At 47.4% G+C, this 23,816-nt stretch overlaps 3 protein-coding genes across 8 annotated transcripts in view; all 3 read left to right on the top strand.

Annotated features, from left to right (window-relative positions):
* stab2 (stabilin 2) overlaps positions 1–8,896 on the top strand; it is a 35,498-nt gene extending 26,602 nt beyond the window's left edge. The window contains exons 51-69 of the mRNA XM_026147228.1: positions 366–542; positions 756–845; positions 930–1,076; positions 1,509–1,568; positions 1,649–1,772; positions 4,183–4,332; positions 4,408–4,512; positions 4,686–4,793; positions 5,158–5,351; positions 5,453–5,594; positions 6,181–6,314; positions 6,405–6,570; positions 6,856–6,962; positions 7,037–7,156; positions 7,234–7,380; positions 7,707–7,817; positions 7,894–8,025; positions 8,153–8,263; positions 8,449–8,896. Of these exons, the coding sequence (XP_026003013.1) occupies positions 366–542; positions 756–845; positions 930–1,076; positions 1,509–1,568; positions 1,649–1,772; positions 4,183–4,332; positions 4,408–4,512; positions 4,686–4,793; positions 5,158–5,351; positions 5,453–5,594; positions 6,181–6,314; positions 6,405–6,570; positions 6,856–6,962; positions 7,037–7,156; positions 7,234–7,380; positions 7,707–7,817; positions 7,894–8,025; positions 8,153–8,263; positions 8,449–8,508 (2,385 nt within the window). The 3' untranslated portion in view covers positions 8,509–8,896. The remainder of the gene's footprint in view (positions 1–365; positions 543–755; positions 846–929; positions 1,077–1,508; positions 1,569–1,648; positions 1,773–4,182; positions 4,333–4,407; positions 4,513–4,685; positions 4,794–5,157; positions 5,352–5,452; positions 5,595–6,180; positions 6,315–6,404; positions 6,571–6,855; positions 6,963–7,036; positions 7,157–7,233; positions 7,381–7,706; positions 7,818–7,893; positions 8,026–8,152; positions 8,264–8,448) is intronic.
* Positions 8,897–17,402: 8,506 nt separating this feature from the next.
* On the top strand, positions 17,403–22,080 carry parp12b (poly (ADP-ribose) polymerase family, member 12b). 2 transcript variants are annotated; one of them, XM_026148110.1, is made up of 7 exons: positions 17,403–17,843; positions 19,383–19,647; positions 20,092–20,163; positions 20,806–20,932; positions 21,007–21,175; positions 21,282–21,402; positions 21,727–22,080. In XM_026148110.1, exons 1-7 carry the CDS (start codon positions 17,685–17,687, stop codon positions 21,840–21,842), a joined length of 1,029 nt encoding a protein of 342 aa, XP_026003895.1. In that variant the 5' UTR covers positions 17,403–17,684; the 3' UTR covers positions 21,843–22,080. The 2 variants fall into 2 exon arrangements, with proteins under 2 accessions (XP_026003895.1, XP_026003896.1); XM_026148111.1 differs by lacking the exon at positions 17,403–17,843 and adding an exon at positions 17,913–18,193.
* A 937-nt stretch (positions 22,081–23,017) lies between these two features.
* Positions 23,018–23,816, top strand: part of LOC113009092 (UPF0606 protein KIAA1549) — a 30,115-nt gene continuing 29,316 nt past the window's right edge. For all 5 annotated transcript variants that reach the window (XM_026147193.1, XM_026147190.1, XM_026147191.1 and 2 more), the window contains exon 1: positions 23,018–23,369. The gene's annotated coding sequence lies outside the window, so the exon portion shown is untranslated. The remainder of the gene's footprint in view (positions 23,370–23,816) is intronic.

Here is a 23,816-nt window from a genome sequence, read left to right as displayed (position 1 = left end):
AAAATATTGAGTTAGTGTCACTGATGTTGAACTTCCACGGAAGCCCTCGGTGGATATACCTGCGGCGGGCTGGAAGGCGATGTCCGGGTAGAAGTATAGAGCCACAGGTGGAGAGACAGCCAGGCAAAAACGAAGCCGCAAAAGATCTGTAGCAGAGTACTGGAGAAGAGCTGTCGCCGGGTGATGAATGATGGATAAAAAAAAATCCCAGGTGAGCACGAGCCACACCAACACCCTGTGGATCCGCATCTTAAGCCACCAATATACTCACACATAGATGGATGGAGTGGACTGTGGAGTGAACTAGCAGAAGGGCTGGTGTCCTGTTAGCCAGTTTTATTCGCATGAAATCTCATGTTTTTCAGGACACAGGTGTAATGGACCTGGTGAATGATATCATGTACCAGCCGGTGACAATCTTCCTGCCGTCAGACGGTGTCATGGCATCTCTGCCGCAGGAACAGAAGGACTTCCTGTTCCACCAACACAATCGACCCCAGCTGATGGAGTACCTGAAATACCACATCCTGCACAGCCAGAAGGTAAAACTTCTTTAGAGGGTACTTTTAGAGAAGCGTTAGACACTTTACAGCATGGCAGCTGGAAGAACAGCTCTGAAAGATTTGATAACTGGGATAAAATGTGAGGGTGCCTCAGGGAGGTTATCGCAGAACAAACATGGTGCTGTGGAGGTAAAAACGCTGAAGCAGGTCAGGTGGTTTCTCAGGTTTAGTTTAAAATGCCTTTAATCTCAGGTTTACGCTGAAGGACTGATCTTCCTGGACTCGGCTCGGAGTTTGCAGGGTTCGCCGCTCTCCTTCTCCTGTGGTGGGACAGACAACATTGTGAGTACTACAGTAAGAGAAATCTACAGAGAAGACAAACAAGACAAACATGGACTCCAAATAACCAACTGTCTTTTTGAACAGGGAGAAATCTTCATCAACAACAGGAAGTGTCGGATTGTTCAGAGACACCTCATCTTTAAAGCGGGCATTGCCTACGGGATCGACTGCTTGCTAACTCCTCCCAGCCTCGGAGGACGCTGTGATGAACAAAGAACCTTTGACCTTCCGGTGAATCCTCACTTTACTGTCTGAGATGCATCTGAATGCTACCTGGAACAACCAGACATACTGATTCTGACTGTGTAAACTGTTAATGCTGATGGTGTTGGAGCACGGGTTGTGTGTAACTCGTAGGCTTGAAGTGTACTCACACAGTGAAAGTAACGGTGAGAGCCTGGCCTAATCTACAGTCTTAGAGGCCTGCTGTGTTCATGTTTTAGTTTCTGGTTATTTTTCCTGTAGCGGTGAACAGTCTGAAAAATGATTTAGAGCACCGAGAGCCTGGCAGTGGAGTGTGCCACAACTCCACACTAGTGTGGGTTTAAAAAAGCTAGATGGTCCTAAAATCAGTCAAACATTTCCCACAGCAGCAGAAATAAAAAGATTTTTGCAGGTGAGCTGATGGTTCATTTGATCTTTTCTTTTCTTCTTCTGTGGTAGACAAGCTGTGGAGGATGCAGCTTTTCTTCCACTCGCTGTCCTGCGGGAGGCATTCGTAAGGTCTGAGTCCCATCTTTAACAAACTCACTGCCTCTGTCAGGCTGAGCCTCGAAGGAAACGTCTCTGTTTTTTGTGTTCAGGAGGTTCAGAAGTGTGATCTGCCCACCTTTTCCTTTGCTAAGAACACCGGCTGTCGCCCCATCTGCACCTTTAACATGTGGGAGCCAAAGTGTTGTCGTGGTTACTACGGACGAGACTGTCTGGGTGAGATAACAACGTCATCCTCATATTAAAACCATTTCTTCAGTCTTTCTTAAATTTTTTGAAACTTTTTTAGGTGAAATTGAACAGTTTTTGTTGTGTGACAGAATATTCAGCTTTTTATATCGTTAATTAAAACCAAAGAATAAATATCCTGATTGGCTGCGGTTAGAGTTAGGGTTGGTGCTGAGGTTATCACTGATAATGATTTGAGGGTCTGTCCCAGTGAGAGGTAGGGTACACCTGGATAGGTCACCAGTAGGGATGCACCGAAACCACTTTTTTGGAAACGAGTACGAGTACTTGCATTTCAGTACTCGCCGATACCGATACCGATACCGAGTACTTAATAAAAACATGATTTAAATTTACAGGTAACAGCTTTAGTCCTATAATTTAACAAAAAACAAACAAGGCATGGTTTGGAATTAAGAACATTTATTTAAAATGAAAAGCATGTTGTATGCAACATATTACAGAATAAATAATTATGAAAAAAAAAATTTAAACAGTGACAGTGCAACTCAAGTATTTTTTTCAGTTTATTGTAAACTCTGCCGCTTTGGACAACACAAGGGGCATTAATAAACATCTTTGCTATTTAGTGCACAATATTTGAATAAACTAACAACATCGACCGACATAAAACTGTGGCAGTCAGTGCAATTGAAGTAGGTATTAACATCAAGTCTAAGATGACTCACTTAATGGAGAGAAAAAGTGAGTGGCAGGGTTTTTTTTTAAAGAAAAGTAGCTTTTCTGCATTATCAGCAGTCAGACTGTTTCTGTTTTCATCTATAATGTGTGACACTGAGCTAAAAAGCCTTTCACTTTCCACACTGCTACATGGGGCTGAGAGTTATTTACGGGCTATTTTAGCCAAAGTGGGGAACCTGATTTTGTTGACACCCCAGTACTTCAGAGGACTGTCTTCACGAGGGCTTGGGGCCTCTCCGAGGTATGTGTCGAGCTCAATGGCAGCACCTGCTGCCAGCGGCTGTGCTGCCTGGGGCTACTCCTTAGCGATTTCGTCAAATACAGTGTCCAGTCTGCTGCTAGTGCTTGCCTGGGCCTCGAGGAACAGTTTAGCAGGAGGTTCTGCAGCTTCTGCCCGACTCCCCTCTGCCTCAGCTCTGGACATCATCTGCAGCTCCTGCTTCAGGTGCAGCTTGGCCTCTGGAGCAGTGTTGTTGGAGAAGAAGCGATCTTTATACCTGCACAAAATTCATAAATGTATTAATATGTGGAAAAATAGGACTGATTTTAGTTTCCCCTAAACCACTGTGACAAATGCCAGCCATTTGACTTTCTGGTAATAATAAGGGAAATGTATTTCATATTGTATATATTGTATACATTTGTATTTGTGTATTTTAGTTACAAATATATAATATTTCAGATGTAAAATAATCTTACATTTAGTACTGTAGCTATACTCACTGAATACCTATAGCACACAGACTTTACCTTGGGTCAAGTATGGTGGAGATGAAGTACAGTGGGTTGGTCTCGATGTCACTGAAGCACTTCTTGACAGCTGCCAGTAAGGTTGCTTTCATTGCCTTGACTCTGTGGTCCTAGTCTGTTTCTCTGTTTAGAAGTCTCACTAGCACAGTCACAGCTGGGATGACATCAGAGGCTAGTGCGTCGTAGCTGCTCACTTTTTTAGTTAGTTCCTCAAAGGGGGCGAGGATGGCAACAGTCTTCTCCATAAGAGCCCATTGGTGAGCGGTGAGATAGTCAGGGAGTTCGTGCTCGGACACATACACGCCCAGCACTCGCTTTTGCTCAATGAGGGACTGGAGCATGTAATACGTGCTGTTCCAGCGCGTCTGTACGTCCTGCTGCAGTCTCTTTATTGGCTGGTTGAGCTGTCCCTGAATGTCATCGAGGCGGGAGTAGGTTAAGGCGGAATGTTTAAAATGCCCAACTATTTTCCGTCCCACTGCTATAGCATCAGCTTTGCTCCTCTGTGCTAATAAGCGTGGGTAAACTCTTTCGCTGAGCACAATTTGCCTTTGTTTTCGCGTCTTTGTTCACTTTGAAATAGTTCCACACGGCTGACTTGTCTCGCCTCGCCTTCTCCCAGCTCTGAGCTGCAGCCGGGGCCTGGGGGCGGGCACTCGGCGCCTGTGATTAACCCCTTACATGCCGCTCAAACATAGACAGGTCTCAGACCGTGGTATCGGTCCCCGGTATCGGGGGACTTTTAACGAGTACTGGTACTTTAGAAAATGTGGTATCGAGGCCGATACCAGATATCGGTATCGGTGCATCCCTTCTCACCAGTACTTCAGTGAGCATTTCAAAATGCAAATGATCTCAGTGACATCATATAAATGAGCAGGTTACGTCACTGATTGATTTGATTGATTCAGCTACTGATGGACTGCCTTCTCTGCTCTCTGTGCAGGGTGTCCTGGGGGGTTCAGATCTCCCTGCAATAACCGTGGGAAATGTGATGACGGTCAGCTTGGTAACGGTACCTGTACCTGCGACACAGGTTTCAGAGGCACGTCCTGTGAGCTGTGCAGTGATGGATTCTATGGACCCACCTGTAAAGGTGAGTAATAGACGGGGTTTTCTCTGCGGCGTCAGATTGTAACACTCTTACTATCCTGACTTGCTTGTTTTTCAGCCTGTAACTGCTCAGAGCATGGGTCATGTGACGACGGGTGGAAAGGTACGGGTTTGTGTTTCTGTGAGGCCGGATGGACCGGAGACCGCTGTGACGTTCAGCAGAGTGAGTTCATTTCCTTCGTTGGCTTAGACTGAATTAGATAAAACCGATCAGTCCTAAAGACACTCGCCAGCTCTCAGCGCAGTTCAGACCAAACCCAAGAATAAAAATACTCAGGTATGAAAAGTAGATGTTTGTGCACTTTAATCACACTCATGTTTCTGTGTCTCCTCCAGCTGAGATCTTTCAATGTTCTCCAGCCTGCTCTCCAAAAGCCGTCTGTAAGGCAAACAACACCTGTGAGTGCCGGCCTTTTCATGAGGGTGACGGATTCACTTGCACAGGTAACAGTGGACCAGCATGAGGTGCCATCTCTCTTTTAACCTCTTTCAATCTCATTTAACCCGAACTCTTTCATGGCATGCATTTTTAATTTCTCTGTGCTATATTTGCTATACACAGTTGAGTAATGATGTGCAAAACTCTTTATTTGATGTCTGAATATAGCAGAATTTTTCCGAGTACAAAAAGAAAATGAGAAACAACAATTGTGCTCCTTTGAGCAATATGGGTCATTTAAAAGCCATTTGAAAGAGCAAAATTTAGTTTTGTGATCTAGACAATCCAAAATGTGATATCCCCATATGTGGATGCCAGGTCCTTGGAGGTTAAATGACGGTAGCTGAGTGTGTACATCTTTCCCTGCAGTGGTGGACATCTGTCAGATCTGGAATGGAGGCTGTGCTAAGGGGGCCAAGTGCTCACAGAATGGAGGTAAGGTGAGCTGCACCTGTCCCAAAGATCACACTGGAGACGGGTTCACCTGTCAGCCCATCGACCCCTGTGCATTAGGAGACAATGGAGGCTGCCATGAACACGCTGTATGCACCATGACGGCTCCGGTAAGGACGACATGGGACTTGTTTTCTAAGGTTACACCATCAGGTCCTACTTACCTGTAAACTGTGTGTGTGTGTGTGTGTGTGTGTGTGTGTGTGCACAGGGGAGGAGGAAGTGCATGTGTAAGAACAACTACATCGGAGACGGAGTGACCTGTGAGGTCAGACAGCTGCCTATCAGCCGCTGTCTGCAAAACAACGGCCAGTGTCATCGCGACGCCAAATGCACCGACCTCCACTTTGAAGGTACACGTGAACGTCATTCAAGTGGAAGCTCATTGGATGATGAAGTATTGAGCAGGAGTGTTTCTTGCAGGGTGAATGCATATTGTTATTGTGAGCGAGGTCATGACGTTTGCTTACAGCAGCCGATTTAACCCTCGGAGCTTGAACCCTGACTTTTTTTGAAGTGGAGCAGAAAGTTTGTGTCTGTTGTGATGTGTTTACAAAGATTAATATTTTCCTGCTGATCGTCAAATCTTTCAATTCAAATTTCTCTGAGCCTCATTTGTGTCAGCAGCAGCTACACACCAGGGGTGTTGCTGCACAGAGTAGCGGGTATTTACTAAAACATACATGGAGTGTTTAAGAAATTGACTGTTGTTTCAAATGAATCATCAATGAATGAATAACTCTCAGAATATCTCTAATTATACTTGAATCATAACTTTTTGTACCTTCATGGAAAAAGAAGACATGGATGAATTCATTAATCTGTGTTCCTTTTTCTTCCCTGTAGGTGGAGCTGAGTGTTCCCTTCACTGATAACCTTGACATGCTGAACTTCTCCCTCACTATTTTTCGTACATTCTGATATTTATGTGTTGTGCAGATTCGATGCTCGGTGTGTTCCACTATCGTTCCAAGAAAGGTCAGTACAAACTGAACTACACGGCAGCTGAGCAGGCCTGCGCTGCAGAGGGAGGCCGCCTGGCCACGTACACTCAACTGGCCTACGCTCAGCAGGTCAGTGAACACATCACAGTAGCTCCCAGACAATTGACGTCAGCCCCTGGCACTCCTGCTGAAACATGTCGGCTGTGTGTGGCTCTGCAGGGCGGGCTGAACATGTGTGCTGCTGGCTGGTTGGACCAGGCCCGGGTGGCGTACCCCACCACCTACTCCAACCCAAAGTGTGGCTTCGGACACGTGGGCATCGTGGACTACGGCACCCGCAAAAACCTGAGCGAGACCTGGGACACCTTCTGTTACAGGATGCAAGGTGAGGGAGGAAGATGATGACACGTCTGGCTTCATGTGAACACGAGTGAAAGTAAATCTGTTTGTCAGATTTCTATAATGCAGACAGTGTGTTTATTAAGATATGAGCAGGTGAGGTGCACTTTATTTAAACTTTGTAAATACTTAGTAAAATTTGGCTGTGAGGGAAAAGGCACATTTGTTCCTTCACAGTAGCTGGAAGTCTGCACAGATTAGGTTTGTTAGTTGAAGCGTGCTCAGTGCCATGGTTACGTGCAGATGATCGGCCCGTATATCTTTGTTTCAGAGGTGAAGTGCGAGTGCAAACGAGGTTACACTGGGGACGGTTTCAGCTGTACTGGAAATCTGCTGCAGGTCCTGAGATCCACGCCGAGCTTCTCAAACTTCCTCACCGTAAGTGATGTCAGATCGCTCAGATGCCACTGATCATTGCCTGCACGTGTACAATCCTATCCCTCCTTCTGCAGCAAATCCTGAACTGCTCCCAGGCTTCCGAGTCGGGGAAGCAGCTCGTGCAGCGTCTCAGTAACCTGACTGTCCAGTCCACTCTGTTCGTACCTGACAACCGCGGCCTGCCCAGCAACCAGGTGAGCCATTCACCAGGGCCCTTTAATTTTGTCACACATACAGTTACATCGGTGTGCTCACCTGTGCGTTCCTCCAGACTCTGTCTCTGCGTGACATCGAGTTCCACCTGTCGGAGGGTCAGGCTTTCCCTCTGAGCCAGCTGAAGAACGGCAGCCGGATCAGAACTCGAGTCGGCAGTCTGACCGTCCTCGGAGTCGCCGACCAGCTTGACCCGTCGGCTCTGGTCAGAAACAAGCTCATGCAATTGTCATACACCGCTACACTAACACGCCTCTCTCCTCCTGCTCACTGCGTCAATCTGAATCAGAGGAGACCAAAAGTCTTCTGCAGCACAGTGATCTGACCTAAACGTGCTCAGAGTGTCCCCCTCATGTTTATGGGCTACCTTTGCTAAAGCGCCGCCTTTCCAACTCATTTAGGTGTCTGAGAGAGCAAACAGAACTGTCCTGTCTCTGTGTGTATGTGTCTGAGTGTGTGTGTGTCTCTGAGTGTGTGTTTGTGTGTTGTTTCAGTTGTTTGTATGAAGTTCTAATCTGGTTTCGTTCTCAGTCGTTTCGTTACATCAACGACCACTTCGTCAGCGACTCTGACATTATGGCTGCCAACGGGATCATCCACGTCATTCAGGGACCCCTAAAGGCCCCGGCCCCTCACCCACAGGTGAGTCCGACCTGCCTCCATAATCAGAATGCACACTCCTTATCTGACCCCCTGAATTCTCTGATTGGCTCTGCAGATGCATGTGGCGCACAAAGCTGGGATGGGCATCGGCGTGGTGCTGCTGATCGCGTTGGTGGGCGGAGCCATCTTTGTGGGATACCGCTTCTACCGTAACAACACCAAACCCTTCCAGTTCCACTACTTCAAGGTCAGACTGGAACTTTGCACTGAGGCTAGGGGAGTGCTGTCAGTGTGACGCACCGCATCATGACATTTTTATTTGACGCAGCTTTACTATCGATCTTCACGAGTTACTCCTGTGGTTGCTCTGACAGGAGGATGACGGGGAGGAAGAAGCTCCGCCCACAAACAGCAGCCGCAACATCTGTAACCCGGTGTATGAAGCGGCGCCAGCAGCTGGCGAGTCCAGTGCGTCGGCGGTCACGGTGAGTCATCGGCGGACGTTTGTGCAGCTCAGAATGAAAGCTGTGACCAACGACCAGACTGCAGTCTGCTCTCGGTTTACAGCACGCTCTGTTTCATTCAAACCTTTCAGGCTCTCACTCTGACGACTGAGAGGAGGATTTTATTCGCTTTAATGAGCAGTCAGGTGATTACACTGTGTTTGCAGGTGGACGACAAACACGAGGTGGAGAACGCAGGAAGTTACGACCTGCTGCAGATCAGCTGAGAGGGAAGTGGAACCTTGGCTGATGTCTTTACCCCTCGGTGGACTGGGACCTCTGTGGCCAGCTGGGTCTCCGACACTGCCGGTGCAGTCCCGTTTCAGGCTTCTCTCTGTGAACTGAAGGACTGCTTCGCCCAAAACTTAAAGTTCGCCTAGCAGAGTTGGAAACAACACAACGATGCTTTTCATTTTCTCTGCAGTCTCTCATTTATGAAATGATTCCTGTATAAAAAATATTTTACAGCAGATATGTTTAAATTAACAGATATAAATGAAAAACTGCAAATAAAGCCGAGCTGAATGGGAATGCTGTCGTTTCATGGCCTCCATCTGCCTGTCAGAGAGTCGTCCTCATGACTAAATACACTGAATGTGGATACTTTGATGTAGTGATGTCACTAAACGCACAAACACACACAAGTGCAATAGGCAGAAATGTAAAATATGAGAATCTGTGATGAATGGATTAATTTCCTTGAGTTTTTCTGTGATTGTCCCAGAAACACTAGGCTGGGTTTGCTGTTCAGGTAAAACAACCAGGTGTGAACCGGCTTCACTGACACAGCCGGGAAGGAACTTATAGTGGGACTGAACAGAACACTGCAGGATTCAGAGGTCACTGACGGACCATTGCCCCCTGCAGGCCACAGCTTGTTACACACTTAATGTGAAATGTAATGTTTTACCCGGTCGGTCGTACGCACAGCGGGCAGACTAGGAGCAGCTGGTTATAATCCAGTTTCCCTGCATGTGCACGTGAAAGGGGCGGTGTTGGCACCATCTGACTAATCTACAAGGGGCATTTCATAAGTCACATGACTATGGCACCTACACCAGAAACATACCAGTTTAAGTGAGCTGGACACTGTGGGGCCCATGTGGGTGTGACCACAGTGTCTGCTTGGTGGTTTCTGTTAATTATTCTGCACCAAACTTCTTTTACCACAAAGAAATGTACTTTTTACTTCACTCCTACATTTGCTTGACAGGTGTATCTGCTGCCACCTCCTCTTCAGCACAAACTGATATTTTCACTCACCCACTCAGATGGGTACGTGTCAGATAATAACACATACCCATCACAGTCTGCTTCTCAGTCACAAATCTGAGAACCACACGATACAATATTAAACACATTCAGAAGGCTGTGCTTTCAAAACATACAAACGTGAGTGCTACAAAACTAATCTGTGTGAATGAAAAAATGACCTCAATAAACAGAGAGCTGATCATAGTGTACTTATGTAGTGAAAAACAATTACATTTATATAAAAGTGATCTATGGTCAGTTTCATGCGACATACTGTGAGATTTACATGAAAAGTAAATACAGGAACTTCAGTTGTATTTATTACTGATATAATACAGAGGAACCCCAACAATCACATAACCCCCATGAGCATGCACTTTGGTGACAACTCCCATTTAACAGGAAGAAATGTCCAGCAGATCCAGGCTCAGCTAGGGGCGGCCATCTGAGACACCGGTAAGAGAAAGAAGACAGGACAAAGACATGCTGTGGAAGAGAGCCAGAGATGAACAATAACTAATGATTAAATGCAGAGAAGTGAGTGAAGAAGAAACACTGCATCATGGGAATCCCCTGGCAGCTTACACCTATTGCACCATAACTAAGGGAGGATTGAGGGTCACCTAATCCAGCCCTAACTGTATGCTTTAGCAAAAACGAAAGTTTGAAGCCTAATCTTAAAAGTAGAGATAGTGTCTGTCTCCCAAATCCAAACTGGAAGCTATTTCCACAGAAGAGGGGCCTGAAAGTTGAAGGCTCTGTCTCCAATTCTACTTTTAAATACTCTAAGAACTACAATTAAACCTGCAGACTGAGAGCAAAGTGCTCTAATTGGGTGCTACGGTACTATCAGGTCATTAAGATAAGATGGGGCCTGATTATTCAAGACCTTGTGAGGAGAAGGATTTGAAATTGTGGATTTAACAGGGAGCCAATAAAGAGAAGCCAGTATAGGAGAATCTATCTCTACTCCTGTGTAATCCATAACTGTAAATTTAAATATTATAGGTGGTTTTCAGGAAACACTTAAATGTTCCGTTTTATGCCACATGTCACAACTGGAGTGTGATTAAAGTGGTGGGTGGGCTCTTTCACATTTTGCCTTGTTTTAGTTTAATATTATATTAAGCGTAATGCTGAGGCTGTCATTTTTAGAATCTACATGGATGTTAAAATAACCCACAATAATTATTTTATCTGAGCTGAGCACTAAATTAGATAAAATCTGAGAATCTGTCACAGTAACTGGTTGAGGGTGAAGTTCAATAAGTCCATGACAGCATAAATCTGTACATGATGGCAAACACAGGTAAAAAACAAGAGGACGATGCAACGAAGTCTGAGGCTATAAATCATTGAGGATCATTAGAGAGACAAAGGAAATAAAACTAAATGCAAGACACAAGGAGCCTACCAAAATAAAACAGTAAGTAATATAATGGAGACTGAAGATGAAGACACAGAAATACAAGGGAGGCACAATAAACAGAAACTAAAGGAATTGAATATGAACAAAACTATAACCACAAAAAGAAAAAAACAAGATGGCGCCGGTGAGGTCGGCTGCCGTCACGACTGCTCCGACCACTTTTTCTTTGTCTTTGTTTTTTAAGTTAGTTTTCAGCGTTTCTAAATCGGCAAAATCATCACCATTGGGTACATTAGGTATGACAGTGACACTCTTGTTTCTATTGGTTTACAATGTACTCACAATTCGAAGTTTTTAACTCCGGATCCGAGCTGGCCGAGTGAGATCTTGAGGGAGAACAAAGGGAAGCGGCGGCGGCCTAGAGGGAAGCGAGCCGGCGTCAGGAACAGGCTGAGAGCTCGTGCACACCGCACACCTCTGCCTAGCATCCTGCTCGCCAACGTCCAGTCACTGGAGAACAAGCTTGACGACCTCAGGGCCAGGGTAGAGTTCCAGAGAGACATTCGGGACTGCAATCTCCTCTGCTTCACCGAGACATGGCTGAACCCAGCGGTGCCGGACCACGCCATCCAGCCGGCCGAGTTCTTCTCGGTTCACCGCATGGACAGGACACGGGACTCGGGGAAGTCAAGGGGAGGCGGCGTGTGTTTAATGGTGAACAACAACTGGTGCAACAGTGCGAACGTTGTTCCTCTCACACGCTCCTGCACACCAAATCTGGAACTACTGTCCATCATGTGTCGTCCTTTTTATCTACCTCGGGAATTTACATCGGTCATTGTAAGTGCCGTTTATATTCCACCACAAGCGGACACGGTCACCGCCTTATGCGAGCTGCATGAGGCACTCACACAGCACCAGACACAACACCGGGACGCTGCGCTTATTGTGACGGGGGACTTTAATAGCGCCAACCTCAAACGCGCAGCGCCGAACTTTTATCAACACATCACCTGCCCCACCAGAGGTGAAAGGACACTGGACCACTGCTACACTACGGTCAAGGACGGTTACAAGGCACAACCCCGCCCCCCGTTTGGCAAATCTGATCACGCCGCCATCTTCCTCATGCCAAAATACAAACAAAGGCTGAAACAGGAAGTTCCGGTTCAGAGGAAGGTTGCGCGCTGGACGGATCAATCGGTGGCCGCGTTACAGGACGCACTCGATGACGCAGACTGGGGCATGTTCAGAAACAGCTCCGATGATGATGTCAACGTGTTTACGGAAGCGGTTGTGGGATTCATCGGGAAACTAGCGGATGATACCGTGGAGACAAAGACTATCACAACGTTTCCCAACCAGAAGCCGTGGGTGGATAAAACCATCCGCGACGCTCTGAGATCCCGCACCGCTGCCTACAACACGGGACTCACGACGGGGGACATGGACCCGTACAAAGCCGCGTCATATAACGTGCGGAGGGCGGTGAAAGAGGCGAAGCAGCGCTACGGGAGGAAACTAGAGTCACAACTCCAACAGAGTGACTCTAGGAGCCTGTGGCGGGGACTAAGGACAATAACGGACTATAAAGCACCAACAACCGGTATGACGAACGCGGCCGTGACTCTGGCAGACGAGCTGAACACTTTCTATGCTCGCTTCGAGGCTGCAGCTAAGGTCTCCAACAATGCTAGTGTTAGCGGCGCTAACGGCTGCAGACAGGAAGATACTGCCAGCACCGGAAATGTGCTCGTCATCTCCGAGCATGAAGTAAGGAGAGCCTTCAAAAGAGTGAACACCAGGAAAGCAGCAGGACCAGATGGCATCCCAGGTCGTATCCTCAGCTAGCTCCTGTGTTCACTGAGATATTCAACATCTCTTTATCTCAGTCGGTGATCCCCACATGCTTCAAGGAGTCCATCATTGTTCCTGTCCCGAAGAAACCCCACCCTGCTTCTCTCAATGACTATCGCCCTGTAGCCCTCACCTCAGTAGTGATGAAGTGCTTTGAACGCCTGGTCAGAGACTTCATCATTTCTTCACTACCAGACACACTGGACCCACTACAGTTCGCTTACCGTCCAAATCGTTCCACAGACGATGCCATCTCTCATCTCCTCCACACATCACTCACTCACTTGGACACTAGAAGGGGGAATTATGTTAAAATGCTCTTCATAGACTACAGCTCTGCATTTAACACCATAATTCCCTCCACACTCACCACCAAGCTGGAGCATCTGGGACTCAGCTCATCTATGTGTCTGTGGATCTCCAACTTCCTAACTGGCAGACCACAGGCAGTAAGGATGGGCGGACATGTCTCAGCCTCCACCACTCTCAGCACTGGAGCCCCCCAGGGGTGTGTCCTGAGCCCCCTGCTGTACTCTTTGTACACATATGACTGTGTGGCCACTACCAGCTCCACCACCATCATCAAGTTTGCTGACGACACCGTCGTGGTGGGCCTGATCTCTGATAACAACGAGACGGCCTACCTGAAGGAGATTAGGAATCTGGAGAACTGGTGCCAGAGGAACAACCTCCTTCTAAACGTCAGTAAGACAAAGGAGCTGATAGTGGACTTCAGCACTAAGCAGGAGAGGAACTACCAGACCCCCGTCATCAACGAGTGCCCAGTGGAGAGAGTGGACAGCTTCAAATACCTCGGAGTTCACATCACGCAGGACCTGTCATGGTCCTGTCACATCAACACCGTGGTGAAAAAGGCCCGTCAGCGTCTCTACCACCTCAGACGCTTGAGAGACTTCCAACTGCCCTCCAAGGTGCTCAGGAACTTTTACTCCTGCACCATAGAGAGCATCCTGACGGGAAACATCTTAACCTGGTTCGGAAACAGCACCATGCAGGACAGACGAGCTCTACAGAGGGTTGTGCGGTCAGCTGAGCGCACCATCCGCTCCGAGCTCCCTGACCTGCACTCAATCTACAGCAGGCGGTGCTGGACCAAGGCCAGGAAGATCGTGAAGGACCTCAGCCATCCCAACAACAGACTGTTCTCTCTGTTGAGGTCAGGAAAGCGATTCCGCTCCCTGAAGACCAACACAGAGAGACTGAGGAGGAGCTTCTTCCCGCAGGCGATACGGTCTCTCAATCACACCACCACACAGTCCTGACCCACACATACAGTTCTTACACACACACTGGACTTTCTGGACATTGTTTTCACTTCATCACTTAAATCACTTTAAGCATATTTGCACTGCAGAAGACATAATGTGGATTGCACAACACTGGACATTATATTCTTCATTTCCAGTTAATACTTGTACAGCTGCTGTTATTGTGTATATATTTATTTATATTTCTTCAGGAGAGATTGTATCCTTCTCCAGGGCTTTTCTGGCCACTCCCAGGGGTGTAGCGGTGCCTCTTGCGGCCTGTGTCTATGTTCTTGACATGTACTGCAGGACCTCACCTTGTCTTCAATGTCATTCTCCATATGCGGCCACCACATGTAGCTTCTGGCCAGGCCCTTCATGCGGCTCATTCCTGGGTGTGACTGATGTAGCTGTTCCAAAAGGGGGCGTCGACGTCGTTCTGGTATCACCACCCTCGCCCCCCACAGCACACACCCATCCTGCACACTCAGCTCCTGTTGTCTCTGTCTGTAGGGCTGAAAATTAGGATGCTGCGTAGTGGGCCATCCTCTCAAAGCATACTCACGCACTCTGGAGAGTATGGGATCTTTGGTTGTCCATCTTTGCAGCTGCTCAGATGTCATCACGCCCTCCTGGTCCTGATCTACCATCAACACTTGGTCCTCAGCTGCCACCTCTTTAGGGAGGTTCTCTGGAAGAGGGAGACGACTCAGACCATCAGCATTACTGTTATTTTTGCCTTCTCTGTATTTAATGACATACTCATAGGCTCTTAATAACACCGCCCATCGCATGATCCTCTGTGATGCCATCTGAGGGACGGCCTTCAACTCATGGAACAAACTTATCAATGGCTTATGATCCGTGATAATCATGAACTTCCTGCCGTACAGGTACGTATGAAAATACTGTACACCAAATATTACAGCCAATCCTTCTTCATCCAGCTGTGAGTAGTTTTTTTTCTGCTGTATTCAGGGTACGCGATGCAAACCCAATGGGTTTTTCCTGACCATCTGGCATGCAGTGAGCTAGTACTGCTCCCACTCCATAGGGGGACGCATCGCAAGAAAGAATTAAATCCTTTTGCTCATCATAGTGTACCAATACACTGCTTGACTGCAACAGTTCCTTTGATTTGCAGAAAACCTTCTCCTGTGTTGGTCCCCAACACCATGGTTCCCCCTTTCTCAGAAGCTTGTGCAGTGGGGCCAACAGTGTGGACAAGTTTGGCAAGAACTTATTATAGAAGTTCAACAACCCCAAATAAGCTTTGAGCTCTGTCACTGATTTTGGGGGTGGCGCCTCCTGCACTGCTTTCACTTTTGCTGGCACTGGATGTAAACCGGTCTTATCTACCCGATGTCCTAAAAATGTCACTTCCTTCTCCATGAATTGACATTTGCTCCTTTTTAAGCGCAGGCCCGCCTCCTCCAACCGCTGCAGCACTCCATCCAGTGTTTGAAGATGTTCTTTGTCATTCTTTCCCGTCAGGATGATGTCATCCAGATACACTGCGACATTGGTCAGACCTTGCAACACACTCTCCATGGTGCGCTGAAAAATGGCAGGACTTGAACTCACACCAAATGGCAACCTGGTGTATGTAAACAAACCCCTGTGTGTGTTCACTGTGACATACTTTCTAGATTCCTCATCAAGTACAACCTGTTGTATGCGTGACTCATATCTAACTTGGTGTATTTTTCTCCTCCCGCCAGCCCCGCTATCATGTCCTCCATTCGTGGGATGGGGTATTGTTCTACAGGCGACACCTTGTTAACAGTCAGTTTGTAGTCACCACAAATTCTGGCGCTGGAGTCTGGCTTTAGTATGGGTACAATGGGTGCGGCCCACTCTGAGAATTTCACTGGTTGGATGATCTCCTCCAACAGTCTCTCCAGTTCCTGCTCCACTTTCTTTTTCATAGCAAACGGAACTGATCGGGGCTTATAGAAGCACGGTTTGGCATCACTGGCTACATGTATCTTTGCTGCAAACCCCTTCAGCGTTCCCAACTCATCCTTAAACACTGTTTCATGTCTGGCCAGTATCCGCTGTAAGGCATCATCTCTGCCTTCTATCTTATGTACAGGTTGCCAGTCTAATTGGAGGGCCTTAATCCATCCCCGACCCATCAAACTAGTTCCAGCCCCTTCAACCACCACCACATCCAGTGTTTTCTTACTGTCTCTGAATTCCACCTGCACTTGGGCTGCTCCCCACACGGGTACCTTGTGGCCTCCATACGTTCTCAGTTTGATTCCACACTTGCTTACTTTGGGCGCATTCCTGCCTTCAAAAAGTTTTTTTAAATGACTCCTTCGACATGATAGTGTAACCACAGCCTGTGTCTACTTCAAATGTCACATTCTGTCCATTTACTTTTAGCTTCTGTCTGATGGGTTCTTCCCTTGGGATGCTAATCTCCTCATGCACATTATACATAGTCACACTTGCCTTTATGTGGTGCATTTCAGCTCCTTCTTCCTCACTCTCCACATTCTCCTCTTCGAAGAAATGGGCTTGTTTACCTTGTCTGCCACGCCCTCCTTTTTGTTCCATTTTCATTCGGCAGACCCTTTTTATGTGTTCCACCTTTCCACAGTTGTGGCATTTTTCTGAAACAAACCTGCAGTCCTTGGCCACATGATTTAGCCCTCCACATCTGTAGCACTTCCTGACAACCTGTTGTGACGTCGAGCCGCCGTCCTCCATCTTGTTCACCGCTCCTAATCCTTTAGTGAATCGCGACTGTTCCGTCATGCTCTTCAAATCCACAATGTCTCTGTTAGCAGCCTCCATTGCTTGAGCAAACTTCAGCGCCTTTTCAAATGTTAGCAAATCCTCTGCTAACAATCTGTGCTGTATTCTGTCGTCGCTTATTCCACATATTAAACGATCCCGCAGCATCACCGTCAGGGAGTCTCCAAAGTTAGTCCTGTGCGAGCTTCCTTAGCTCCGCTACATAATCGCCCACACTTTCCTCCGGCCTTCTATTCCGTGTGTTAAACTTCCACCGCTGCACAGTTTCACTCGGCTTAGGGTGAAAATGATTGGTCAATAATCCCACCAACTCAGCATAAGAACGATCCCCTGGCTTGACCGGACTGAGTAGGTTCCTAATCAGGGCATAGGTCTGTGCCTTCCATTTCCACAGTGTAACATCCAACCACCTGTGTAAAAAGCGAAATTCCCATGGTGTTGTTCAAAATGTGCTCTGGCACAAGCATAACCATCGCTTGCTACTGAAAACAAGAAAAAAGCCGGTCCCGCTATGGGCTGAACCATTTGTTAATGGTGGAGGGGAGAACACTATGCAATATATTCAGTTTTAGCATTTATATTCACTGTAACTACGCTCAAACTGTTAATGCTATCTTATTTTAATAAACAACACTGTCATATGCAAAACTGGGGTGGCAAGGGATTCTTTTAGGGTAGCACTTGCCACTAGGAAGTTTCACTTCCTACGTGTTTGCATCACCATGCTAACTGATTCTGCAGACGATCATCACAAACCAGCTTCAGTCCTGAAAACACTCACCTGCTACAGCATGCACCACTGATCCATTATCTATCTGTCTGACTGATTGATTGACTGATGGACTGATTGGTTGATTGACTGGTATTGACAGCGGGGTGAGAGGAGCTGATGGTAAATGTACCTCCTCACAGGAAACCATGTCGATCATCCCACGACCTGCGGTCTGATCATAACTCCAGGCTGCTGAAAGAGTGCTCGCTGCAGCAGCTAAACGAGGACGAGCTCTTCCTGCTGCTGCTGCTCAACGACCCGGCGCTGCTGCCCGAGGTAACGCCCACACCTCACTCACCTGACGTCACAGGCTGTTCCTCAGGAGACGTGCTCAGTGTTAGCAGATGAAACGACTCTGCCCTTTACACAAGAAACGCAACTGTGCACAGATTCGTGGGACGCTCCTGAAGAAAAAAAAAGTGAATAAGAAAGTGATGAAACGCAGCATGTATGAGATCACCATGGCAACAGACTCACCATTTGTTTGCCTCACATGAGGACACAGAGCTTCTTTAGTCACGTAACATCCACAGAAGAAGAAACTGAAACTGAAAGTAAAACAAAAAAAACAAAAATCAAAAATGAAAAATGAAAATCGAAAGTTGGACATGACCGAGGATCCTCAGGTAACCAGAAACTAATGCAGGGGGGTCATTTTACACAGCGGGCCACATAAAGCGAACTTTGACCTTTTAAGTGGGTTGGACCACTTAAAAGGCTGAAGACCCGACTCCCGCGTACTGACCCGCCTTTCCCTGTTAATGCCCTACCTGCCCCCTGGCAAAACTTTGCTAGACCCGCCCCTGAACAGTTACCAGCTGTCAGCTATGTAGAACAAGATCCTGGTGTTATTTGCCTCTCAGAAACAGTTCATAACTTCCCTTCAAATCATTCCTGTCACCTAAAAGGTAAACCTGTTTCTCCACCACCTGTTCAACTCTGATGATTCAGTAAGGACATCTCCTGGTTTCATCTTCACCACATATCCAAACCAGCAGCTGTTACAGCTGTGGCTCCAACAAACATCAGCTGATACTAGAAATTAATATTAAATAAATTCTAACAACAGCTGATCAAGCTTAAACGTGCTGCTGTTGTTTAGCGCAACATCTGGTGGTTTCCTCTTTCTGGTGCAAAGTGGGCCAAACAGGTGGGCCAAAGAGAGATGAGACTTGAGACAGAAAAGCCAATCAGCTGATCATTGATCAGTTTCATGGTTGAAGTAGCAACATGAGAGGGAAGGGGAGAGAATGAGAGAAGAAGAGGCAGCTGACAGCGTAAAGACACAGTATAACTCCAGCGTTGTCTCTTTTTTCATTCTAGTTGAAGTACGGGACAAATCGCTTTCCTTTTCACCGCAATACGGATGTATTGTAATTGGTCCAGCCCAGAGTAGATCATGACTAATTGGCCAATCCACCACCTTCCATTGTTTATACCGTTACAAAACAAACAAACAACCCAAAACAAACATCGGCCCATTAAAAGCGAGAAATCACCATCCACCCATCGGGCAAATGGAATGCCCGATGGCCAGTCCAGCTGTGACTGGCATATGAATGTATCTCACGGGCTGTAAGTTTGACAACCCTTACTCTAATCATTTATGTATCCTATTTAGCTGAGTCTGCATTTACGTCATCACTTCAACATTTGTGACGTTTGTGACAAACACTGCTTTTAAGCGACTTTCAGTAAAAATGTGATTGACAGCTGGATCCTTAAAAAAATCACACACACTCTCTCTAACCCAATCATGAAGGCTCTGTATGTTTTCTCTCTCTCTCTCTCGCTCTCGCTCGCTCGCTTGCTCAGGTGTGTGTGCACTATAACAAAGGCTCGGGGCCTCACGGCTGCTGTAGTTTCCAGGGCGACTGCACCAAAGTGCACCTGTGCCAGCACTTCGTGCAGGGTGACTGCATCTTTGGAAAAAAGTGCAAACGGTTGCATGCCGTTGACGAGCACGGGCGCCACATGCTGGAGGAGAGAGGACTGAGCTGTGACATCATCCACAACCTGCCTTCCATCTACAGCAACATCCACCAGCTCAGAGCGGCCTCCACCTCCACCACCTCCATGGGTGAGACTGAAGCCTGAAACAGAACCTGCTGATCCTGAGAACCTTGACCGTCTAATCACTGTGAGGATAGAGGAGGAAACCTGCAGATCAGGAAAAGTCAGATCAGTATTAGAAATCTGCTCCATAAAGAGGAGAAAATAATTCCATAAATATGGAAGAAAAAAAGCCTTTTATACAAGCGAATACTGCCTCACAGACACAACAATGTCTCCTCACTGAAGTCATAATTGCCAAAAATATAAATAATGTTACGAAGCTGGTGTTTCAGTGTGATAATCTGATAATGCTACACAAATATGAGGAGGTTATCCATAAACATGACACAAGATTCAGATTTCATACATGGCGTTCAGTGTCTATGTGTGTGTTATTACCTGATTACATGTTACTGACGTGAACACAAGGAGGCGCTCTGTACCGTGACTTCGGCTCTTTATGTTTCAGACATTGTTCCTGAGCCGTCTCACTCTCTGGAGATCTGCCTGCACTTCTTCAGGAACAGATGCAAGTTTCAGGGTGAGTTCTCCTACTTTCTTCATGCGAGGATCTGATTGGCTGAGAGGAAACGGCACACAGGAAGTCTCTTTCAGCCTCCCGCTGTGCACTTAGTCGTGTGCATCCAGTAGGTGGCAGCACAGGGTAGAAGTACAGACTCCAACATGAAGCTGACTCACTCTTTATAAATAAAGATTTATTTGTTTTCTCACTAAAACCTAAAATATTTTTCGTGCCTTGCTGGCATCTGATTGGTTTCTCTGGAAACATACAGTTTAAAATATCAAATTTTCTTTTATTTAATCTTCTTCAGTGCAAATATTTAATGTATATACATGACATCATGTTCAAAAGAGTTGAAGTTTATAAATTATAATTTATTCAAATTTGTCTTCCTAGATAACGTTTTCTGTCAAATCTGCCAGTGGGTGAAAAATGTATTATTTTGTGCTCATTGTTTTGATTTCCTTTATTTTTCATCTGTACAGTCCTGTTTGATTGTTATTTATTTTTAATTATTAATATTTTATTATTAATATCATTTTTGTTATTTTGTGATTGTATGATTGTGTGATTTTTATGATTTCCTGCTGGTTGCGCTGAGTTTTCTGTGGGCGTGTTCGTGCTCATTGGCCTCGCCTCAGTCTTTCGGTCTCTCTGCAGACTCGTGCCTGCAGGTGCACTTCCACCTGCCGTATAAGTGGGAGGTTCTAGATGGCAGCACCTGGACGGAGCTGCAGAACATAGAGGACATTGAGCGAGACTTCTGTGACCCGTCCAGGACTGAGAGGTCAGAGGTCACAATGAGTGCAAGTTGTTGATGTTTTTCATGCATCAGCCACTCACAGCTGCCATGTTTTTCAGCGCTGGTGTTCAGACCATCGACTTCATCACGATGACTCGAGGGATGCAGCCTGTTCGCCGTCTCTCCACAGTTTCCTCCGTGAAGAAGCCGTTATACTACACACTGACCACCAAATGGCTGTGGTACTACAAGGGGGACCATGGGAACTGGGTGGAATATGGAGAGTTGGTGAGTTGGAGCACCTTTAGGATCACTGTGTGGGAGCGAGCTGTAGAGGAATACAGAAAATGTTTATTTAGCTCCAGGTCTGATGTCTGTCTCGTACGTCCTTCAGGATGAGAAGCTGCGCTCCACATCGGAGACATCCTGCACTCTGGAGAAGAAGTACCTGTCTGACAGAAGAGCTAAAGTCAGAGTGGTGAAAGGCTACAGAGAGTACATCATCAGCTTCAAAGGTACTACTTCCTGTCACCTGCATCCCAGGTGTAACTGTGAGTTAATGAAGTGGTCAGGTTAGGCCCAGAACAAGTCCAGCATCCCTCCATGTGGGGACTCACAGTTCCACAGTGAGTGCCACAGTCAGGGCAGGAAAGTCAGAGGTGACGATTCCAACAGAAACTTCCAGAATCCCAGAATGAAATTTTGGGAATGTCCCAGACACAATGGCATGCCCTGATTCAGCACATAGACACATCCCAGCCTTTAGGCTTCAGGTCCCAGTGTGTTCCTCTGTTACCGCTTCCTGATGGTGTCTAAGCATGTTCTCTCTCTCTCTGCAGACATGTACCAGAGGAACCACAAGCACAACACCAAGAGGAAAGTCCGCCGTCGCCCTCGCTTCGTCTCCCGGGAGGAGGTGGAGAGGCAGGTGCCGGTGTTAGGAAGTCAAATGTGACCCGATTATGTTGACTGGACCAGGCTGGGTGCCTTATCACAGTAGCAGGTGCTGCTGCTCAAGATTTCATCACTTCCTGGACGTCTGTAAATGATTACTGATGCATTCACTGAGCATGTTAACCACTTCTATTGTTTTCTGCTTCTCTGTGTGTATGTGCCTGTGTGGGGGAAATTTATTCTACCTGTATTTCTATTTTTGTATGGGCTTTAGGCAATATAAAGCACCTTGAGGTCACTGTTGTTAATTTGGTGCTGTAAATAAAATGGAGTGATTCTTATTGGAGCCTTTTATTAATGTCTTTAGTTTGAGCTCTGTGGCTCTCTCAGCTGCAGGACGATCTGGTGTCAGAGACTCTGAGTCTACCTTTCTTTTTATTTGGTGTCCTCATCCATAATTTCCTTAAACCAACAGTTTGAAAATTGAGTCATGTGATCACAGAATCCTGGTGACCCCTCACAGACCCAAAGAAACGGCCGCGATCGTTAACTGAACTAAATATGAAACGTTACTGCAGTTACTGCAGACTCAAACTTCAGCACAGACTGGAACGCCCGTGACGTCGGTCCGTTCAGAGCAGGCTTCCTCTATTATGGCTGCACTGTTGTCGAGTATCAGCTGTTCTCTGTAGGAGTGCTCAGTTCATCTTTAAGGTGAAAATACGGAGGGTGACCTTCAACAGAAACAGCAGCATTCAAATAAACTGGTTGGTATCTTAATCTTTTCCAGTCTAACTGACCAATCAGAGCACTTTATTACTCACATTCACACACCTGAATTAAGTCAGCTGTTACCAAACACACACGCAGAGCCCAACTGACCACGGGATTCAAACCCACAACCTTCCTGCTAACCAGTGTACCGCTGTGCCCGTGGCCCAGGTCTGCATGAAGCATAAAAACATGAGCAGAGTCTGTGCGTTTGTGTGTGTGTGTGTGCGAGAGAGAGAGAGAGAGTGTGTGTGCGTGCGTGCGAGAGAGAGAGAGAGCGAGAGAGAGAGAGTGTGTGTGCGTGCGTGCGAGAGAGAGAGAGAGAGTGTGTGTGCGTGCGTGCGAGAGAGAGAGAGAGAGAGAGAGTGTGTGCGTGCGTGAGAGAGAGAGAGAGAGAGAGAGAGAGAGAGAGAGAGAGTGTGTGTGTTTTTGTTGGCTTCATAAAATAAAAGCTGAGCAGTTCTCTGCTGTTTCATTTTCATGGTCAGATCCGGCTGTCCTGGCCCTGTGCCGGTGCCGGTTCAAATAACGGTCCGTGTGTGAGAAGAAGCGCTTTGACTTGCAGGTCGGGTCAGATGATGCTGGGAGGGGCCGGCTGGACTGGTACCGGAACCGGACGCGCTGTGAATGTGACGGGTTCGGACAGCACCGACACCACCGGGCGGTGGAGGCTGATTGCTGCTGTTTCCGAGGAGGAGAAGAGGAGGAGGTGTGATTCTGCGGGGACTCTCCGCCTCCTTCTTCTTCCCCACGCAGGGAGCGCGCTGCGCGGCTTGGAGAGGCGTGACGCGCCCGAACCGCATCTCCAGGATGGCAGGTAGGTCTCCGCCGTGGCAGAGACTCAGTGAGAATAGCCCGGCTCGGCCCGGCCCGGCCCGGCTTGCAGTCTGAATGTGATCCCGGGTCTGCGGCTCTGTGTGTCCGCGGCCGCTATAAGAAGCGAGGCTCCTTCAGCCGTGCACCGGAGGCAGCGTCGTCCTCACGGTAAACTGGGCCGTGCCGGACCGGACCGGAGCGTGCCGGGGGAAGGGGGAGGGGGGCATATCAGCCCCGGACACGAACATGCGGGGCGGATGCAGCCTCCACCTCGCGGACTCGGCGGGCGGGTGGAGGCTGTTAGCATCTGTCCGATAATGGGGTCAATCTGAGAGGAGGCCGAGCCGGGCCAGACCGGCAGAGGAGTGAGTGTTCTGGAAACGGAGCCGAGCAGAGCACAAAAACCCGGACTGACAGAGAATATACCAACCTGTCACTTTATTAGGCA

This window comes from Astatotilapia calliptera, chromosome 17 (assembly GCF_900246225.1).
Source record: "Astatotilapia calliptera chromosome 17, fAstCal1.2, whole genome shotgun sequence".
NCBI lineage: Eukaryota > Metazoa > Chordata > Actinopteri > Cichliformes > Cichlidae > Astatotilapia > Astatotilapia calliptera.
This window is presented reverse-complemented; position numbering and strand designations above follow the sequence as displayed.

Bases quoted from the DNA above. Each gene is read 5' to 3' on its own strand.
- parp12b (XM_026148110.1), top strand. From the start codon at position 17,685: ATGGTAAATGTACCTCCTCACAGGAAACCATGTCGATCATCCCACGAC. The intron at 20,164-20,805 runs GTGAGTTCTCCT...GTCTCTCTGCAG, and splicing joins GAACAGATGCAAGTTTCAGG to ACTCGTGCCTGCAGGTGCAC. The intron at 21,176-21,281 runs GTGAGTTGGAGC...TACGTCCTTCAG, and splicing joins GGGTGGAATATGGAGAGTTG to GATGAGAAGCTGCGCTCCAC.